The 16,525-nt window shown below is 40.5% G+C and overlaps 1 protein-coding gene across 2 annotated transcripts; it reads left to right on the top strand.

The window, feature by feature from the left end:
- The first annotated feature begins 5,403 nt into the window (after nt 1-5,403).
- bnip2 (BCL2 interacting protein 2) lies at nt 5,404-16,152 on the top strand. Of its 2 annotated transcripts, XM_069162287.1 has the most exons (11): nt 5,404-6,509; nt 9,209-9,304; nt 9,431-9,498; nt 10,007-10,183; nt 11,848-12,030; nt 12,214-12,316; nt 12,395-12,526; nt 12,692-12,778; nt 12,870-12,968; nt 13,751-13,786; nt 15,544-16,152. In XM_069162287.1, exons 1-11 carry the CDS (start codon nt 6,139-6,141, stop codon nt 15,599-15,601), a joined length of 1,410 nt encoding a protein of 469 aa, XP_069018388.1. In that variant the 5' UTR covers nt 5,404-6,138; the 3' UTR covers nt 15,602-16,152. The 2 variants fall into 2 exon arrangements, with proteins under 2 accessions (XP_069018388.1, XP_069018389.1); XM_069162288.1 differs by lacking the exon at nt 13,751-13,786 and having other exon boundaries at nt 5,405-6,509.
- Nucleotides 16,153-16,525: the final 373 nt, after the last annotated feature.

Raw genomic sequence — 16,525 nt, 5'->3', positions numbered from 1 at the left:
GAGAGAGCTTATCTTTACCGTGGAGCCATGGAATTGTTAACAGGATGTGATGGCTCGCGTCCGCCGAGTTGAGCTGGGAAATAAAGCTGTTGGGCTCAGGCTGCCTCGCTATCATTCACAGGGGTAATGATCTCTGTCTGGCTCAGGAGGAAGTAATAGTCTGCCCACAGGTTAGTAAGGGCATGACAGTTGGACAGATGAGCACAGGTCAGAGTGCTGCTGCATTTCTGATAAATTTAATAGGCAATTTAATAAAGATTAGAATATGCTGTAAAATCTAAGGTTCATGAAGTTTAAGTAAGAGATGAACAGCCCTTTATTTCTATGCTTGGACATTTTTTATTTTTTTTTCTTACGATCCAGGGATAATGTACAGTAGCTGTAGAACAGGATGACTGAAGAAACATAAATGCAGCTCCTAAAGTATCCTAAATGTCATTACAGCGTAGCATTTTTTTTGAGAACACACAGAAAAGTGTTCACAATGAGCACATTCTGTAAATGATGGTGAAGATGATATCCTGCACGAGATCAAAATGGAGGCACCAGCATGTTGAGAGGAAGCAGTCAAAGATCTGGCTCCACTCAATTATCTTCAGCAAGATAATTAATCAATTCAGTATGCACATCCAAGTCTCGGAGGCGTCTTTGAGATAATTGTTCTCATTGACTTGAATAATTATTTGTTTGCTGATTTAATTATTTTCACATTTGGAAAACAAATGAATGTGTGCTGGCACATACTCCAGATTTTTTTTTTTTTTTTGATGATGATGATGATGGAAGGTCAAAATTCACTAAATGTGTTGTAGATGTGAGTATCAGACTAAATCACTGATGTTATGATAACTGTTTTTGCAGGATGTCTCTTGAGAAATTAGCTGCAACCAAATTCAGAATTTATGTCATTATGTGTTTTTTTCAGAACCTTAACCTCAGCGTGAACAGGGCCAATAAATCATGAATTGTCTCTGCCTTGTGGCGTAAATACAAACTACACTGAATCAAAGGCTAATATTTCTCAGATGGGAGGTCAGCTCTGGGTTACAGACACAATGTCCTCATACAATGACTGGCATGGCGAAAACAATTGTCAGAGTCCTCAGTTCACACCATTACAAGTATGAGAGAGACCTTGCGGCGACTGCAGCAAATAGCACAAATTATGAGGGCCATTTTAATGGCACTCGCTTCTATTTATCGTGCCGTTTTAAATGTTTTGCTCATTTGTTTCCATTAAATATTTCATCTTCCCTTAAATATTCATTTAACTTCCTCTTTAAATTTTTTACCAGTCTCTTTGCAGTTGCCATCTTCTTGCCTCCCTTTTAGGCTTTGCAATCATAAATAATTATTCATCTACACCCAAAAAGAGATTGCATAAAACATGCACATGAATCCTTTTTGTCTTTTCTCATTAGTGATATACTTCGAGTAGCCTAAATACTTCCCGCTACCCCACTTATGGAAATTGGTTGGAGAACCTTCCTAATGATTCTGCTTCGCAAATAGGATACAGCCTCCGTTTCTGATCCTAACGTTCATGCCTCCTTTCATGATGAAAGGAGGGGTCTGCTCCAGATCTGGAGTTCTTGTATTATTTTTGAAAGGAGGAATCATCCTGATACGTCCTGTATCAGACAATGCTGCTTCAACTTTCACTGTTTAAACTAACTGCTGGGCTACAGTGGATCTACTGTATTTGCAACAATAGCTGCTTCCTGGTACGCAAATGTATATCAAGAAAAGAGGTTTACAATCATGTATGTATCACAACACAACAATCATCAAATAATATTTCTCTTTCACCAAGTTTACTTTCCACTGTCTTCTTCTGGCACGAGAACATTTTATTCCGATGACATTTTTGCTTAAGCTCTTCATTATTTTCATTTGCATGTTGACAAATATTTGCAGGATTACCTTAGAAAGTGAAGACAGTGATAAAATAAAAGCGTCGTGCTTCTTAGGATATAAATGAAGTGGGTTTACAAGAAATATTTCCCCTAACTGCGTTGTTACATATGTTAATGGCTAAATAGATTTTTCTTGGCTAAACAGGCAACATTTGTCTTAATTTGTTGGATAATTTCAACAAGACTCATTAGCATACATCGCCACGGTGGAAGGTGGAAGGGAAGCATAAACTCTCAATTTGCCTGGATTATCCTTTTGTGATGAGGCCTAATGATCCAGCAGAGTAAATAGCAATGTGTTAATTAGAAATTACACTGAATGATCCGCTGCACACAGAGGAAGCATTAAGCAGGCAGCATCATTATAATAGATATACAACTGTCTTTCCATTTCTTTATCCAGTGAGGTCGGAAAATAAAGCGACACTTACAACTATCCCCCAAACACAAATTAAAGTGCATTTGCTGTAGTTGACAAATATGCTCCAGAAATTGCAGAAATATTCACTGATAAAGTCACACCTCAGGGATGAGTGCATCCATTTTATTTTGAGAGTGTCACTATTAAAAAGGCACATACAGTAATTAAAGGAAGAGGACACAAGCACACGTCATTGCTATATTCAGATAAATGTGGAAATGACAGTTAAAAGCTGGCTTGTCACTGCAGATGCAGTTCTCAGACTTTAGTCCAATTTTTCTAAATAAATGCCTCCCCCCTCCACCCCCACCACCCCACCCACACACGCGCAGACATAATGAAATGTTTAAGTAAGCATCTGCCTCCATCTAGGGGCCAAATCTGGTCACTGGTGGAAAAGATAAAACCTGAAGTGTAACTGTTTCAAAACGAGATTCAAATTCTTTTGGTGGAATTAGGTAGACTATAATCAACAACATATTATTAATATTAGCGGTCATGACACAACTTAGAATGCAATATTGTTTAAATGTGTGTAATGATGTGTATAGTACGAAAATGTATGTTTAACCATCAAAAGAGTAAACGTTGCTTTGATGAAACAGTCCATACAGTAATGAGTAATGTATACTGCCCCGAATACACTACAAGTCTGCCATTTCTACAGGACCTGGTCTGACTCTTCCACTATACAGTATGTATCCACTCACCTAATTTTGGTACTTACAAATTTGTGTCCTCACATAAAAAAACAAATGTTGTTTATGGAGGCAAAATCTTTTGAAAGAAGCTGCAAGTAGCAAGTTAAGAAATCACAAAGGGCCACCAAAAAAAAAAACAACGTGCATTCAAACTTATATAAATATCAGCAACACAATGTACTTAAAGTGTCAAATGTAGGCTAATAAAAATATATGCCTTTCATGCAGTACCCTTTGGAGTGTTACATCACTGTCAAGTTTAGACTGGGTTGTTGTTACGTATTCAATAAAGAAAAGATGCATTTTATGGTGGAACTCATTAAGGTGCAGTTTATAATCAGTTAGGCCCATATAATCAGCTGATTAATCAATTAGGTCATGTTTATATGAGTGATCACAGGTTTTGCTGTCGGTAAAGTAATGTTTACTTGTGATACAAAGTAGGAGTATGAAAAATAACTGCATGAGATTATTCAATGATGTAAAGCTACTGAGGTGTGTGTGACCCAAGATTTACCTGGCTGACGTCATACTTACGTGCTTCTGTTCCAGAAGGACCATCCCTTTTTATATTGTTTACGTCGTGGATAAATGTCCAGCGTCCAATTTCCATCGATAAAACCAAAAAACAACTTTGCATCGTGCATCAGCGCCACAGCGGTCAAAAATCCCTCTGCTCTTCCGGGGTGAAACACCTGACAACAACGATGGCCCTCCCCACACTTCTGGATATCACTGCAACGACACCAAACGTACACAGTGATTACCAAATTAAAACTGTGGCTACTATCAATACATTGGCGAGCACAAAATGAAAGTACGCAAGTACGCTACCGACAAACTGCGCTAAAGTTCATTACTTGAGTGAATATTTAACTACTCTCAACCACTGCGACAGAATTTGATGACAACTCCAGACCAAGTGATAATATAAGCTAGATATTACTAATGTAAACAATTATGAAATCTAAATGTTAACTCTTTTTTTTTTCTTATTTTTTTTTTTTTCAAAACGTTGTAGGCAACTGACCCAAGGGAAAGTAAACCCTCTGCTGATCTAAAGGGTAAAAATAAAATAAGGTTCTAATTAAAACTGCAAGCAGTGACATGCGGTCCCTCCAGCGGGACTGGGCCGCCGGCTCCCCGACGTGCAGCACGCCGAGGTCAGCATATTCCCGCTTGCAGTTTTTTTATTTATTTTTTTCTCGATCTCGTTCCTTATTCTTCTTTAAAGAAAATTGGCTTTTTTTTTTTTCTTTGCGCCTTCAAAATCTTCAAAAACTCATGAAAGTTGGTGCCTGTCGCATGTGCAAAGTTTCGTGAGGTTTGGAGCATCGTTTGACCTTAAACATCAACTTCCTGCGTCACGGCGAAACATCAAACTTAGCCGCATCGCCCTGGCTATACTATATACTATAAATACTTTTGAGTCACTTTTTGGACGACATACTGTGTTTGTTTTTTTAAATCACTTTTTGGAGCATTACCTTTTTCTGAACTAACATGCATGCCTCAAGTGGGGATCGAACCCAGTTACTTCTCACCGTGAAGAAACTGCTCTAACCACTGCACCACTGTGTCATACCAAATCATCCAAATTATGAAAAAAAAAAAAAAAAAAAGGTCATACACAAAAGTGACCCAAATGTCATTTCTGGGTCACTTTTTGGACGACATGCTATAGTATGACTTTTGGACGACATGCGTGACTTTTGGGTCACTTTTTGAACGACAATAAGGGCTTTCACACCATCGGTGCTCGGGCCCTAATTACAAAGCAGCCGTAGAGAATTGTTAGATGTGCCATCTCAACCTTTTAAAACTATTTTTGCTCTATCAGCAGAGGGCAGTGAAACTTGCTGCTGAGGCAAGTGACACCAGACGGTCCACGGAAGGAAAAAAAATAAATAAATAATAACTTTCAGGAGTTGGCTTATTTCCCACAGATCAGCCAGAAACATTAGTCTCATATTAAACCTATAACAAAAGTATCTTTATACATACACCGTATATATATATATATATATATATATTAAAAAAAAAAGAGTATATGCCATATTTCCATCCGCAGTTGGAGCTGACACGTAATCAACTTTTCAAGCAGTCATATTCTAGACACAATATTCCGCAAAGCACCGTGGGGGCAGTGAAATAATAGTTAGGCTAAATGTTGAAACCATGCACCGAAACAGCAATGAATTTCGCACCAAGCGTGCTTTTAGTGAGCTTTTTTTAAATTATTATTATTATTATTATTTTTTTTTTTTTTTTTTGCTTTGAGAGACGGAATGAAGAAAGTCCACATTGAAGGATCTGCAGGAAACGGACCCGGTGCGTCCGCAGCGCGCTTGCAGCGCGCCGAGGAACCACGAGGTGGCCGAGGAACGACGCAGGTCTCCGGGCTCGCTCGGCGTTGTTAGCGAACAGCAAACCTTTTCCTCCGTTAACGTCGCTGAGATCGACGTCGGGAAAAGTCGAGGAGTTAAAACAAGCGGTTCGTGAATTTCTACTTTCACGTGGGATCCGCGGAACGAACGCCACAAACTCGGCGTCGTAGGAGACAGCAGGGTTTATATTATGGCTTTTGGCTACTAGTACTGGGTAGCTAACTGTAGCCTCCCCCCCCCCCCCACCTCCCAAAAAAAAAAAAAAAAAAAAAAACTAAGCGTGACTTGTTACGTCCCGCTGCAGGAAGGAAGGGAACCGATAAAGTAGGATCGCCGCTCATGCAAAGCTAGCACCGGTTTGTTTTGTTTTTTTGACTCCCCGAGTTCACACCGTGACGCATTTGGAAGAAAAAAAAAAAGGTGACTATCCGCGCTACTCCGTGTGACATTTGACGCTATTCGGTGAATGAGATGTGCTTGTTAGTTGGCGCAGCCGGCTGTTAGCAGCCAAGTCTCTTGGCTGAGCTGTACGAGCGCCGGTCCCCCCCCCCCCCCGCCTCCAAAAAAAAAAAAAAAAAAAACTCCTCAAGAAGTTGTGCGAGTTAGATTTGGGATTATTATCCGACCGGTGTTCAAACTTTTTTTTTCCCGGTCGGACTCTTTGGACACGGCTCTAGCGCCCGGGAGGGGGGGGGGGGCGGCAGGAGAAACTCATGGCATCGGATGTGTTGGAGAGTGAAGCGGTGCTGCGGGGTGTAAGTGATATGAATTTGAACAACAGCAGCCCGGATTGCGTCACACCCAGGAAGACTGGCGAGGGAAGCGGACAGGCTTCTTGTCCCTCGTCCTCCGGGGTGTCGGGAGAAGGCGGCGGCGGCGACAACGAAGCGAACCGATTGCTAAACAGCGCCGCTTCCGCGGTGGAAAATGGCGAAGAGGCGTTTCAAGACGGTCTAACCAAAACGGGAGATGCGCCACAGGAAAGGAAAACTCCCGACGACGATGCGCAGAAACAGCCGGGAGAAAGAAGCTCTACCCCGGCGAGCTTCTCCCCGTCGCGCTCGCAGTCTGGATTCACCGGAAGGTGTGTATTTTGTTCGGGTTTGCTGCTCGGCCTACACGTTGGCACCTCGTACACGTTTAAGTAAAGCTCAGTACCTGATGACTGTCTGGTTCGGGCGTCCTCGTGTTTATCAGTGTGCTGGGTTTGTGAGTTACCTGACAAAGGCCATTCTTGGGCCAATAAGCAGTGCTAAATGTTCCTTCACTGCGCAGACCCAAATCGCATCAACTACGTGGTAAATGGGACACCGCGCTCGCTTTTATAACGTATAACCTGGCGAGACGTGTTTCTTCATTTAACGCTGAACCTATACGCAAGGCATTACCAATAGGCGAGGACCGTATCCTTTTCAATTCTTCCGGCAGTCTCCTGTTTGTGGCCTGGCCCGGAAAGGAAGTAAAGTAAAAGTGCACAGTTAGACTGAGGCTGGCAGGACATTTGTTTCCTGAATATCATGGAGGAATACCGATGTAAGCTCGTGTTATTGCGTCCTACCGCGGACAAAACAGCAGAATCATAGTGCGTTATAATGCAATCCGGCGTCCCAGATTAGGACGTCAACATTTACCACATTGCTAACTGACTCTTCTTTGGCACGATGCAATCGCAAACTGCAAACAATGACCTTCAGAAATGCATTTCCTGATGATGCACAGGTATACCTGTCATTTTCTCCACAACGTATGCAAACAGCAGAGCAACATCACATATATTGCATCAGATATTTGACCACTCATTACATGTTTGTGCACAACACCGTAGTTGCAAGATGGGCAGAAACCATTATTTGAAATATTCCTTTATGGAAATAGCCGCTGTAAAAAGGAGGAGGTGGTACCATGAATTGTTGTACTTTTTTTTTTTTTGGACCGCTTGCTATCCATCAGAGGCACATTTGTGTATCATAAACTGTCATAAATGGGACCACGCCAGGAGAACTCGAAACTCTGGTCGCAGATATATAACCAGACTGCGCTGTGCTGCTGCAAAAAGGAACCAGATTGTAATTCAGCAGGATTATGGATCCCAACGCTTTTCACGATCACAATGTGAAGACAGCAAAGACGAGGTGTCGATGAAGAAGAGAATCACACCACAGAATTGTTCAGAAAATATGACGCCCATTAATATTGATGAAAGCATTACGAAGAAAACTCAATCACTCATTCAACATTTTGGTCAAGTCGTTCGGCTAACATCTTTACGCATATTAAACTTTGTGTTGACATTTCTTTACGCATATTAGGGTAGAATACGAAGGAAGCCTTCGATGAGAAGTGTCGCCATCGTCAAACCGTTGATCCGTATCTTGATTCAGATCCCCATCGAGCGTAGTGCCGTTGCCGTTTTCAAACTGTCATTCACCGTTTCACTTTGACTTCTACGGTAATTTCTATGCAGCCACATCGACTGCAGTGGGTCACTTTCAGGAAACCAAATTCCTGGAGTAGTTGGAAGTGTAACGTGGAGATTAGCGACATTCACCAGCAGACGGCTAAACTGAACCGCTATGAAATGTTGAGTTCCAAATGCCCTGGGTTCTTCGGTGTCTGGGAGCGCATACGCGGTCGTGTATATGATTAGTGCGTCAAAGGGAGCTCTGTGCAGCAAAGATACAGATGCCATGATCAGCATTAGTGTGCGGTCTTATGGTTTGTAAACTAAGCCCTTCACGCGAGGCCTGTAAGCTTTTCAAGAAGCCCAGTGATCTGCTTATGTGGCCGGTTGCAAGCTGAAACTCTTGAGGAGATTCTTGAACATTTGTATCGTAAAGGTGCGACACGCACACCATCCGTCCAATAGCTGCGTAACAAAGGCGTCGCGGTTTTTTTCTTTCCTTTTCATGTCAACATATTTGATTCGTTGTAAAAGAAAAAGAAAAACGTTAAGGACATGTCACTTTTTTTTTTTTTTTTTTTAAGGATTGCTGTGATAGTTAAAAATCAGATATTTTAGAGAAAGCTTACATGACTCTGATGAAAATACGGTCGCTGAACTGATTAGCCAATTCATCCGAACAATTTGGCACTACGTGGCACGTATTCCCTGATCTGTCCTGTATCTGTAAATAAAGAATCCAAATCTAGTTTCGAATCCGTTTACAATAATTAGTTCGCGTCGTCTTATATTTTAAGCGTGAAATATAAAACGTTGTTTTAGCAACTCGTAAAGGCTCAGGGAAACTGTCAGTAGTAGCCGCTGTCGGTCTACCAGAGGGAAGGTGTAGTGTACCTCCAACATCTGTAGATCACATACCGTATCGATGATACAATTCAGAAAGCTAAGAATACGATTTCATTAACCCTTCTCTATTCAACCCATCCTTTCAAATGAAATCAGCTTTTTTTTTTTATCAGTGAAATCTAGTTTTCAAGACATACATATTCCCACCCTTGTTTTCAGAGAGTGCGGTGAAGGCTTTAGTTGCTCATGTGTTAACCTTAGAACAAAACATCCCTTTGACTCTCAGCAGATCAATCGATCTTAAATACCCTCCCACCCGCCCCCCCAATGATCCTTTGAGGATTGCACGAGTCATTGCTGAAGAATAACCAATTATATGTTTGGATTTCACAGATTATCTCTGCTCGCTCTGCTCCTGATCTTAATACATCTGCAGTACAAGAGGGCCCTTTTTTTTTTTTTTTTTTTTTTTTTTTAGCAATTAGACACCATTAACCTGACAAAATTGCACAACCTTTTTGTGTTTTCTTTTCCAGCCTAGAGCGCAGAGAGTCAGTCGCAACAACAGAAGCCCGCCTAAGAATGGAAGGAGTTGAACTAAAGGAGGAGTGGCAGGATGAGGACTTCCCACGGTATTTTGTCAATCGCGTGTGGTTCATGCTTCATAGCTTTGTATCATGTGTTTTGTTTTTTGTTTTTTGAAGTTGCACAAACCAGTGATCTACTGAAGCCAAGATTAACTTTTGTTTGAATATCAGGCCCCTCCCAGAAGAAGAGGAGCTTGAAGATGAGCTTTTCGCCGGAACGTCTGAAGCGGGAGACGCTGGTAATGAAAACATAATAGCACGCAGTGCGTTGGAAATTTCAAAGAGCAAGTTCACGTTTTTAAGGTTGATCTTAAAAACTCACATGCCCTTGTGTAAGTTAAGAGAGTTATTGGTTGCTAGAATCCCTCCTGTTCGTTCTTGCTCAAGATGAAATTGTTACCTCGGTCTTCAGCAGTCGGAGTTGGACAAATTCAAAGGGTATTTTGAAGGCGGGCTTAGTTCAAAATCCTCTAAGCCAATGTTTTCTTTGCCAAGCTGCGAAGGAATAATGCTAACAAGACGAGGGAATTCCATACTAAAAGACCCGTTGAAAGTGACACTGTTAGATTAGACTAAACTTCAGAATGTATTTGTGCACAAACAAGCCCTCTGGATTCTGTCCACAGAGTCTTAAAACAGACGTCTATTCACTGCATGCAATTGCTCTATTGTCAGTGACTTGTTAATATCTGCATCTATCCTTAAATTGTTCTTACGCACAGTCTAATGATTTGGCATCTACCCTAGGTTATACGTTGAACCACTGCAAGAAGGTGAAGAAAAAACTTGCAGCTCCCGACATCAGTCTTACACTTGACCGCAGTGAAGGTTCCCTTCTCTCCGACGAGCTGGACGAAAGTACAGAGCTGGACCTCGATGACATCGACACGCCCTCTGACAACAGCAATGAGTTTGAATGGGAAGGTAAGGGAATCCTGCCACGGGAAGACAACGACAACATTTTAACTTTAGTACTTTCCACCTTGTTTGTTTCAGTTTGTCCTGTTAAAGCGGAAGATGTAAACATGAATGTTTAGATGATGATGTGGAGGAGAAACTTTCAAATGGGACCCAGCTGGCGTCCATGTTGGTCATCTATGACAATATTTGTCCTTGGGTTTAATGGCCGGCTTGGACGACAGACGCAGGCTGGTCTTTTATTTCCTGGTGGTTGCCTTCACTGCCATTTTCTTTCCTTGATTGTGCAGGTTTGTCTCCACGGGTGACTGCTTGAAGTGTGGTTAAAATGTGCTTTATTGTTTTTGTTTTTCCACAATGCTGCCTTCCTCTTTTTCACTTGGAAGAATTGTTTCCATTCTCTGCCTGGAAACAGGCTGCAGGCCAGCAACAGGTTTCTCTCTTCCTTGTGGTAAGGTCTCTCGGACAGCCTTGATATTTTTCAATCAGCCCCTGTTGTCCAGATCATGTCTTCAGTTGTTCAAACAATTCATTAATTTCTTCATATCCTTTATTTTCATCATCATTTTTTTGCTTATGTAATTTTTTTTGCTTTTCTTTCAAATTTTTGAATTTTTGAGAAAACGATAGCAGCTTGTAAGTTAAGAAAAAGTTAAAATTGGCACTATACTGCTGCAGCTATGAATGTGTAATATTTAAAAAAAAAAAATCAAACCACAAGAATCTGAACAATAAGTGAATATCAGAATCAGAGAACTTCATTGATCCCTGCAGGGAAATTACTTTTTAGAAATTGTTTTACATACAGTTTGGAAAAGTGGAAATACATTAGTCCATTATTTTGTCTTCAATTGGAGACACTTTACATTTGGCATTTTGACACTTCAATCCTATTTTATGTCATTTTAAATTGTTAATTTGTGAGATAATTTCATAAATTCTGATCAATATATTAACTATTTAGTATAGATCTATATATGGGGATCATATATTGTCCTGAAAAAGAAACGCATAATAGTAACAGGTTTTATTTATGTTAGTGGTATGCAAAGTATTATATATATATATTCTTTGGAAATGGGCTGCTCCCTGAAAAATTCTCACAAGTGTGTTGGTGTGATCTGGTAGCACTATTTAATTATTTTCGAATCTGCCTGTTGCATGCTTGATACTCATGATCATTTCAACACTTTGCTTGATGTCTGCGTCATACTGTATGCGGAACTTGACGTTCTGCACATCATGCAGATTCACATCCTGCAAAGGATGCAAGGAGATCCTGAGGTAATTCGGCAGCAGTTTGTTGCTGTGAATGGGAGTTGTGTATTTTATTTTGTTTTTCCAAATTTTTGTTGTTGTACTGTGACGTCACAGGCAAATGCAGTATGGTACAACAGCCGGGGTTTTTTTTTTTTTCATAGAAAGGTGTTGATTTTCTTCCTAGAAAAAAAAAGTAAATGGGAGATGTGATTGTTGGTGTTGATTTGGAGAAAAAGCATGCCATCAAGATATAGATCGAAGAAAAAAAAAAATGTCCAATGCATATGATTGAAAATGTCAAACATGAATAATTGAGCGCTCTGAAAATGTTACTTCATCTAAATAGATCTGATCACATCCGAGGGTTAAAATATTTAAGATGTCTGTTTAAAGTGCCTCTTCTCCTTCAGATGATCTTCCTAAGCCGAAAACCACAGAGCTACTAGAGAAAGGTGTGGAGTCGGTCCAGGAGTATTCGGCCCTGGAGGAGAGGGAGGAGGGTCGACGCTGGAGAGTGTTTCGCATCGGAGACCAGGAACACAGAGTGGACATGAAGGCCATCGAACCTTACAAGAGAGTTATCAGCCATGGAGGTCAGCGGCATAACTTTGTGACGTGGGCGCACACACATAGCGGCAGCAGTTTTAAGAGTCTTTGTTCTCTCTGACTTGGAGGACGAACAGCGCGTGTTACATATTTATACATATTCCAAATAAGAAGTAAAATAACGACATTGAAACGTTGATTTTTTTTTATGTTTTCGTCTTTCACTGCAGGTTACTATGGAGACGGTTTGAATGCCATTATCGTGTTTGCTGTGTGTTTTATGCCTGAGAGCAATCAGCCAAATTACAGATACATCATGGACAATTTATTCAAGTGAGTGTTTATTTGAATTCCTTTGGGCCGTTGAGGACTCGTTTTAGAGCCATCTCTAATGTGATGTCCCTGTTGCAGGTACGTCATTGGCACGCTGGAGCTTTTGGTCGCTGAGAACTATATGATTGTGTATTTAAACGGGGCAACCTCTCGGAAAAGGATGCCGACTGTCGGCTGGCTCAGAAAGTGTTATCAGCAGATTGATAGGAGGTCAGTGATCACAGATTGCAAGGTAGTTTTTACAGCCGTTGAAGCCTTTGCTTCATCCGCTCTGGGCGAACCCACTCCTAAATCTGCTTAATCTCAAATCAAACAGCATCATCATGTTGGTGCTGCGATTCAATGTTGACACATGTCCTCTCTCTTTTTGATCAGGCTACGAAAGAACTTAAAGTCTTTGATAATTGTACACCCCTCTTGGTTTATTCGCACCCTGCTGGCCCTCACAAAACCTTTCATAAGGTAACTGCCATGTTTAAAGTCATTAGAATAATGAAATAAAGAGATTTTTGGGGGAAATCTTCCGATTCTGACATCTGCTTCTTTTTCACAGCTCCAAATTTAGTCAGAAAATCAAGTACGTCTACAGCTTGATAGACCTCGCTGAGCTGGTTCCAATGGAGTATGTGTCCATACCAGATTGTATCAAACAGTAAGTATGCTGACACATCAGCACTTTTCATACTTTTTTTTAAAACGTATATTAGGATGCCTGCAAGGTAATAAAAAGAAAGGCCATAACAGAATTTTGGTTGAGGCCCTCTGCTCAGACTTATACTTCAGTGAAGGGGTACTGCTTAATTTGAACACTTAAGCAGGCGTTCACATTTTGTCTACATACCAGCGTGGTTCCCAGGTTGAGGGCTCTCTTTCCATGACATGGATCTAGTGATGGCAACTCACTTGAATTAGTAAATAAACAAACCGTGACAACATAAGTATATGCCTCCTTTGACTCGATCGTGTTAATAGATTTCATCATCATCACCAAATATGGGGCTGAATATGTTTACATAATCTGTGAAAATTGTCCTTTTTTTTTCTTTTTTTTTTTCATGTGGCTGGCTATTTGACATAAACTGCCGTAACTGATCATCTTTGATGCACATACAGTACCAATTTGGGTTGATCGCCTTTTGATTATCAGTGGTGCTAAAGCATCCTGTTTGTCCTGTGGAAAATGTAGGCAAGATGCTACATTCTTGATTTTTACTATAAACAGAACTGTGCAGCTCATTCTGGGAAGTTTTCTTTTTCTGTCTTCTTCCTTTACGTGGCTCAACGTGTGGCGGATCTCGTATCATCACAGCATTTAAATCGGCAGCAAAAATAGTTACTCAGTAAAAAGTCAAATGTTGTGCTCTTTTGGAAGTGTGGATGCTGTTGGCTGTGTATGTTCCTCTTCTTAACCCCCTTTCCCTGCCCCTTCTCAAGGTTTGACGACGAAAAAAATGGGAAAACCCATAAAAGGTATATGCACTTTCACCTAGGGTCGGTCTCCGCATCTTCTGCATTTGCTAAAACTAACAATGAAATGATCAGTTGGCTGTCAGAAATACACCAAGACACCTAATTCTCTTCAGAGTTTTTGTAGTTGGATGATATCCTGTTACCTCCTGGCCATAATCAACATGTTTTCCTCCCCAATGTTCTACATCCCGCTCTTAACAGATTTAGGATTTACGTCCCTAATAAACAGACTGTAGCTGTTTGCTTTCCAAAAGTAGATGGCTTGGTGATTGTTTAACCAACTAAATTCCTTTTCTGAGCCAATGCTGTGAAGTTCATCACGAAGCCAGTCCATATTAAATCCGTTCTTTATTACCTTGAAGTAATGTTTGCTATCTGTACATTGTTTAAAGCACCATGTATTTCTTATACCTTCTGACTTTACTTGAGAGGATACTCTTTTTCTCACTATTACACTAGCTGTCACCAGGACTTATTAAGTTGTGTCAAAAACAACTTAGAATAGTTTTGAGATTTGGATTGCATCATTTCTTTTTGATGTGAAAGTTAGAGGCATGATATCCTGTTACCTCCTGGCCATAATCAACATGTTTTCCTCCCCAAGTTGCGCTTACTTGCATGTTTCTTGTTAAAAAAAAAAAAAAAAACAGGTTTAGGATTTGATGCGGTAGACATTTGGTAAGTTTGTTCATGTTTGTACGACTGAACGGTGTGAAACTACAAGGAAGTAGCGCGTCTTAGTCACCGTGGCGTGTGCGGTTGCACTGTAGCCATGTCCTCACATGGTCCTCCTTGGTAACTGGCTCTCACTGAACACCCGGCTTGTCCACTCTCACAGCTCTTTGCATGACTCACTGCATACCCACTCCCTGCGGTCTGGTAATTACCAGAGATCTTTGTCAGGCTTACTCACTGCACACAGAAATATTCTGCTCATTACAGATAAGTATTGAGTGTTCAGTTGCTGAGGTGATTAATTTGCAGACGTGTTGAGGGATTTCAGAACATTTAGAAAAGTACAACAATCGTGCCGTTTTAGAGAACTCAAAGGGTTCGAAACGAAATTCAGTATAATGTGTTTTCTTTTTGCAGGGTATTAAACTATCTCACAGTTAGCTGTACTTCTGTTTTTCGGTGCATGAGTGCGTTTAATGACACGCTGGCTAGGCAAATGTACTAAAGCCTCACGCGTCGATATCTTTCTTACAGTGTTATTCTACACTTATTACTGCAAACCGAACGGTGTGCTGCAGGTAATGAAAGCAGACTGAAGATAACAGACTTTAGTCTTCTGCAATAAATATAACAGACAGACGGATCGATCGACCGACAGACTGAGATGGATAAACAAACAGATAGATAGATCATTTATTTTATCCCGCAAGGGCAAATTTTGTCATTACGGCGGCACGTACAGGGCAAAGCAATACATTACAGAATATAAAATAAAGGTAGTAAAAAAAATATTACATTTTTATCTTAAGAACTTGCTGTAAAGTATATATTTGCTGTAAGAATGGATTATGTTTTTGTCAAGTTGTATAGTAATGCTACCAAAAACTGTTATCTACAGAAATATTCTTGTCACGTGAAGAACTTCCTTTGTGACGGTATTGATCACAATTTCATGAGGTGACCTTGCAAAAATGTGTGTTTGTGAGCTGTGTAGTAACCGGACACTTTAATCGGTGATCCCAGCACTGACAGAGGACACCCTAGTCACACAGATGTCTGATCACCATTACGTCTGTCTGCAGAATTGACCAGGATATGCACGGCAAAGCAGAGGTGGCGGCGGTTGCTGTTCCGGAGTGACCCTGCTGGCACTGAAAGATGTGGAGGAGAGCGATGAAGAATGTTTAGAGCTGCAGCCACTCGTATATGTTTGGGTTATTGGCCAACGTGACTGGAGACTTCTCTGCATCAAGAAAGTGCCTTTTTGAAAATATGCTGCCTGTTATATTGTGGAACTCTTTGCTGTATTTCTGTGTCAAGCAGCTCAATCTTCATCATTTTGTGTTTTTAATCCTTTTTATTTACTCCTGTATACCATGTCAAACTTAGCTTATTGGTGTTTCCTCTACTGTTGTATCTACACTTTATTTAAGGCACTCTGTTACAGGTGGTTGATGCATGTTCTGCTTTATTACATTTAAATATATATATTTATATTCAAAAGGTGTCAATGGAGAGAAATTAATATATTTTTATGGTTGATCTGATTTTAGACTGAATTTTAGGTCTTTGACCCGTCGAGTGGCATTTCATAGAACAAGTTCTGACGGCACCTTTTTCACTGTTCACTGCTGATGTTCTCGATTAAAATCCTGCCTGGGGAAAATAAAATTTTATTTTTTGCCCCTTCACCTGAATGTTCCCTGTGACTTGTGGAGGGTGAACATTTGAGGGACCAACAATCTGAATCAAAGATGCAGCTCTTATCATTATTTGCTTCCAGTAAGGCCATGGATCCATACCATTGATTTGTTCTTTATATTCCATTTAGTGGCAGTTGTGCAGTGACGGGCAATACAGGTAAACATATGGCAGCACTAAAACTAAAGCGTGACCGAGTATGTTTTGCAAAATGTTTATAATTATTACCACATTACTACAAGGTAATGAATATATTAGGCACACCTAGCTAGAAGTAATGCACTCTAGTACAGCAGCCCTGCAAATACGTTTAACCTTTAAAGAAGGTTTTAATTTTTATAGCGGTGTTGATTTAACTGCATT

Source organism: Embiotoca jacksoni, unplaced genomic scaffold (genome assembly GCF_022577435.1).
Source record: "Embiotoca jacksoni isolate LCO1_2020_lvr unplaced genomic scaffold, fEmbJac1.0.p SCAF_3, whole genome shotgun sequence".
NCBI classification, from domain to species: Eukaryota; Metazoa; Chordata; class Actinopteri; family Embiotocidae; genus Embiotoca; species Embiotoca jacksoni.
Note: the sequence above shows the minus strand (reverse complement) of the source record. Positions and strands in the feature narration are given on the sequence as shown.

Coding starts and splice junctions, on each gene's coding strand:
- bnip2 (XM_069162287.1), top strand. CDS start 6,139: ATGGCATCGGATGTGTTGGAGAGTGAAGCGGTGCTGCGGGGTGTAAGT. Junction 6,510..9,208: donor CAGTCTGGATTCACCGGAAG/GTGTGTATTTTG, acceptor TTTCTTTTCCAG/CCTAGAGCGCAGAGAGTCAG. Junction 12,317..12,394: donor ATCATGGACAATTTATTCAA/GTGAGTGTTTAT, acceptor TCCCTGTTGCAG/GTACGTCATTGGCACGCTGG.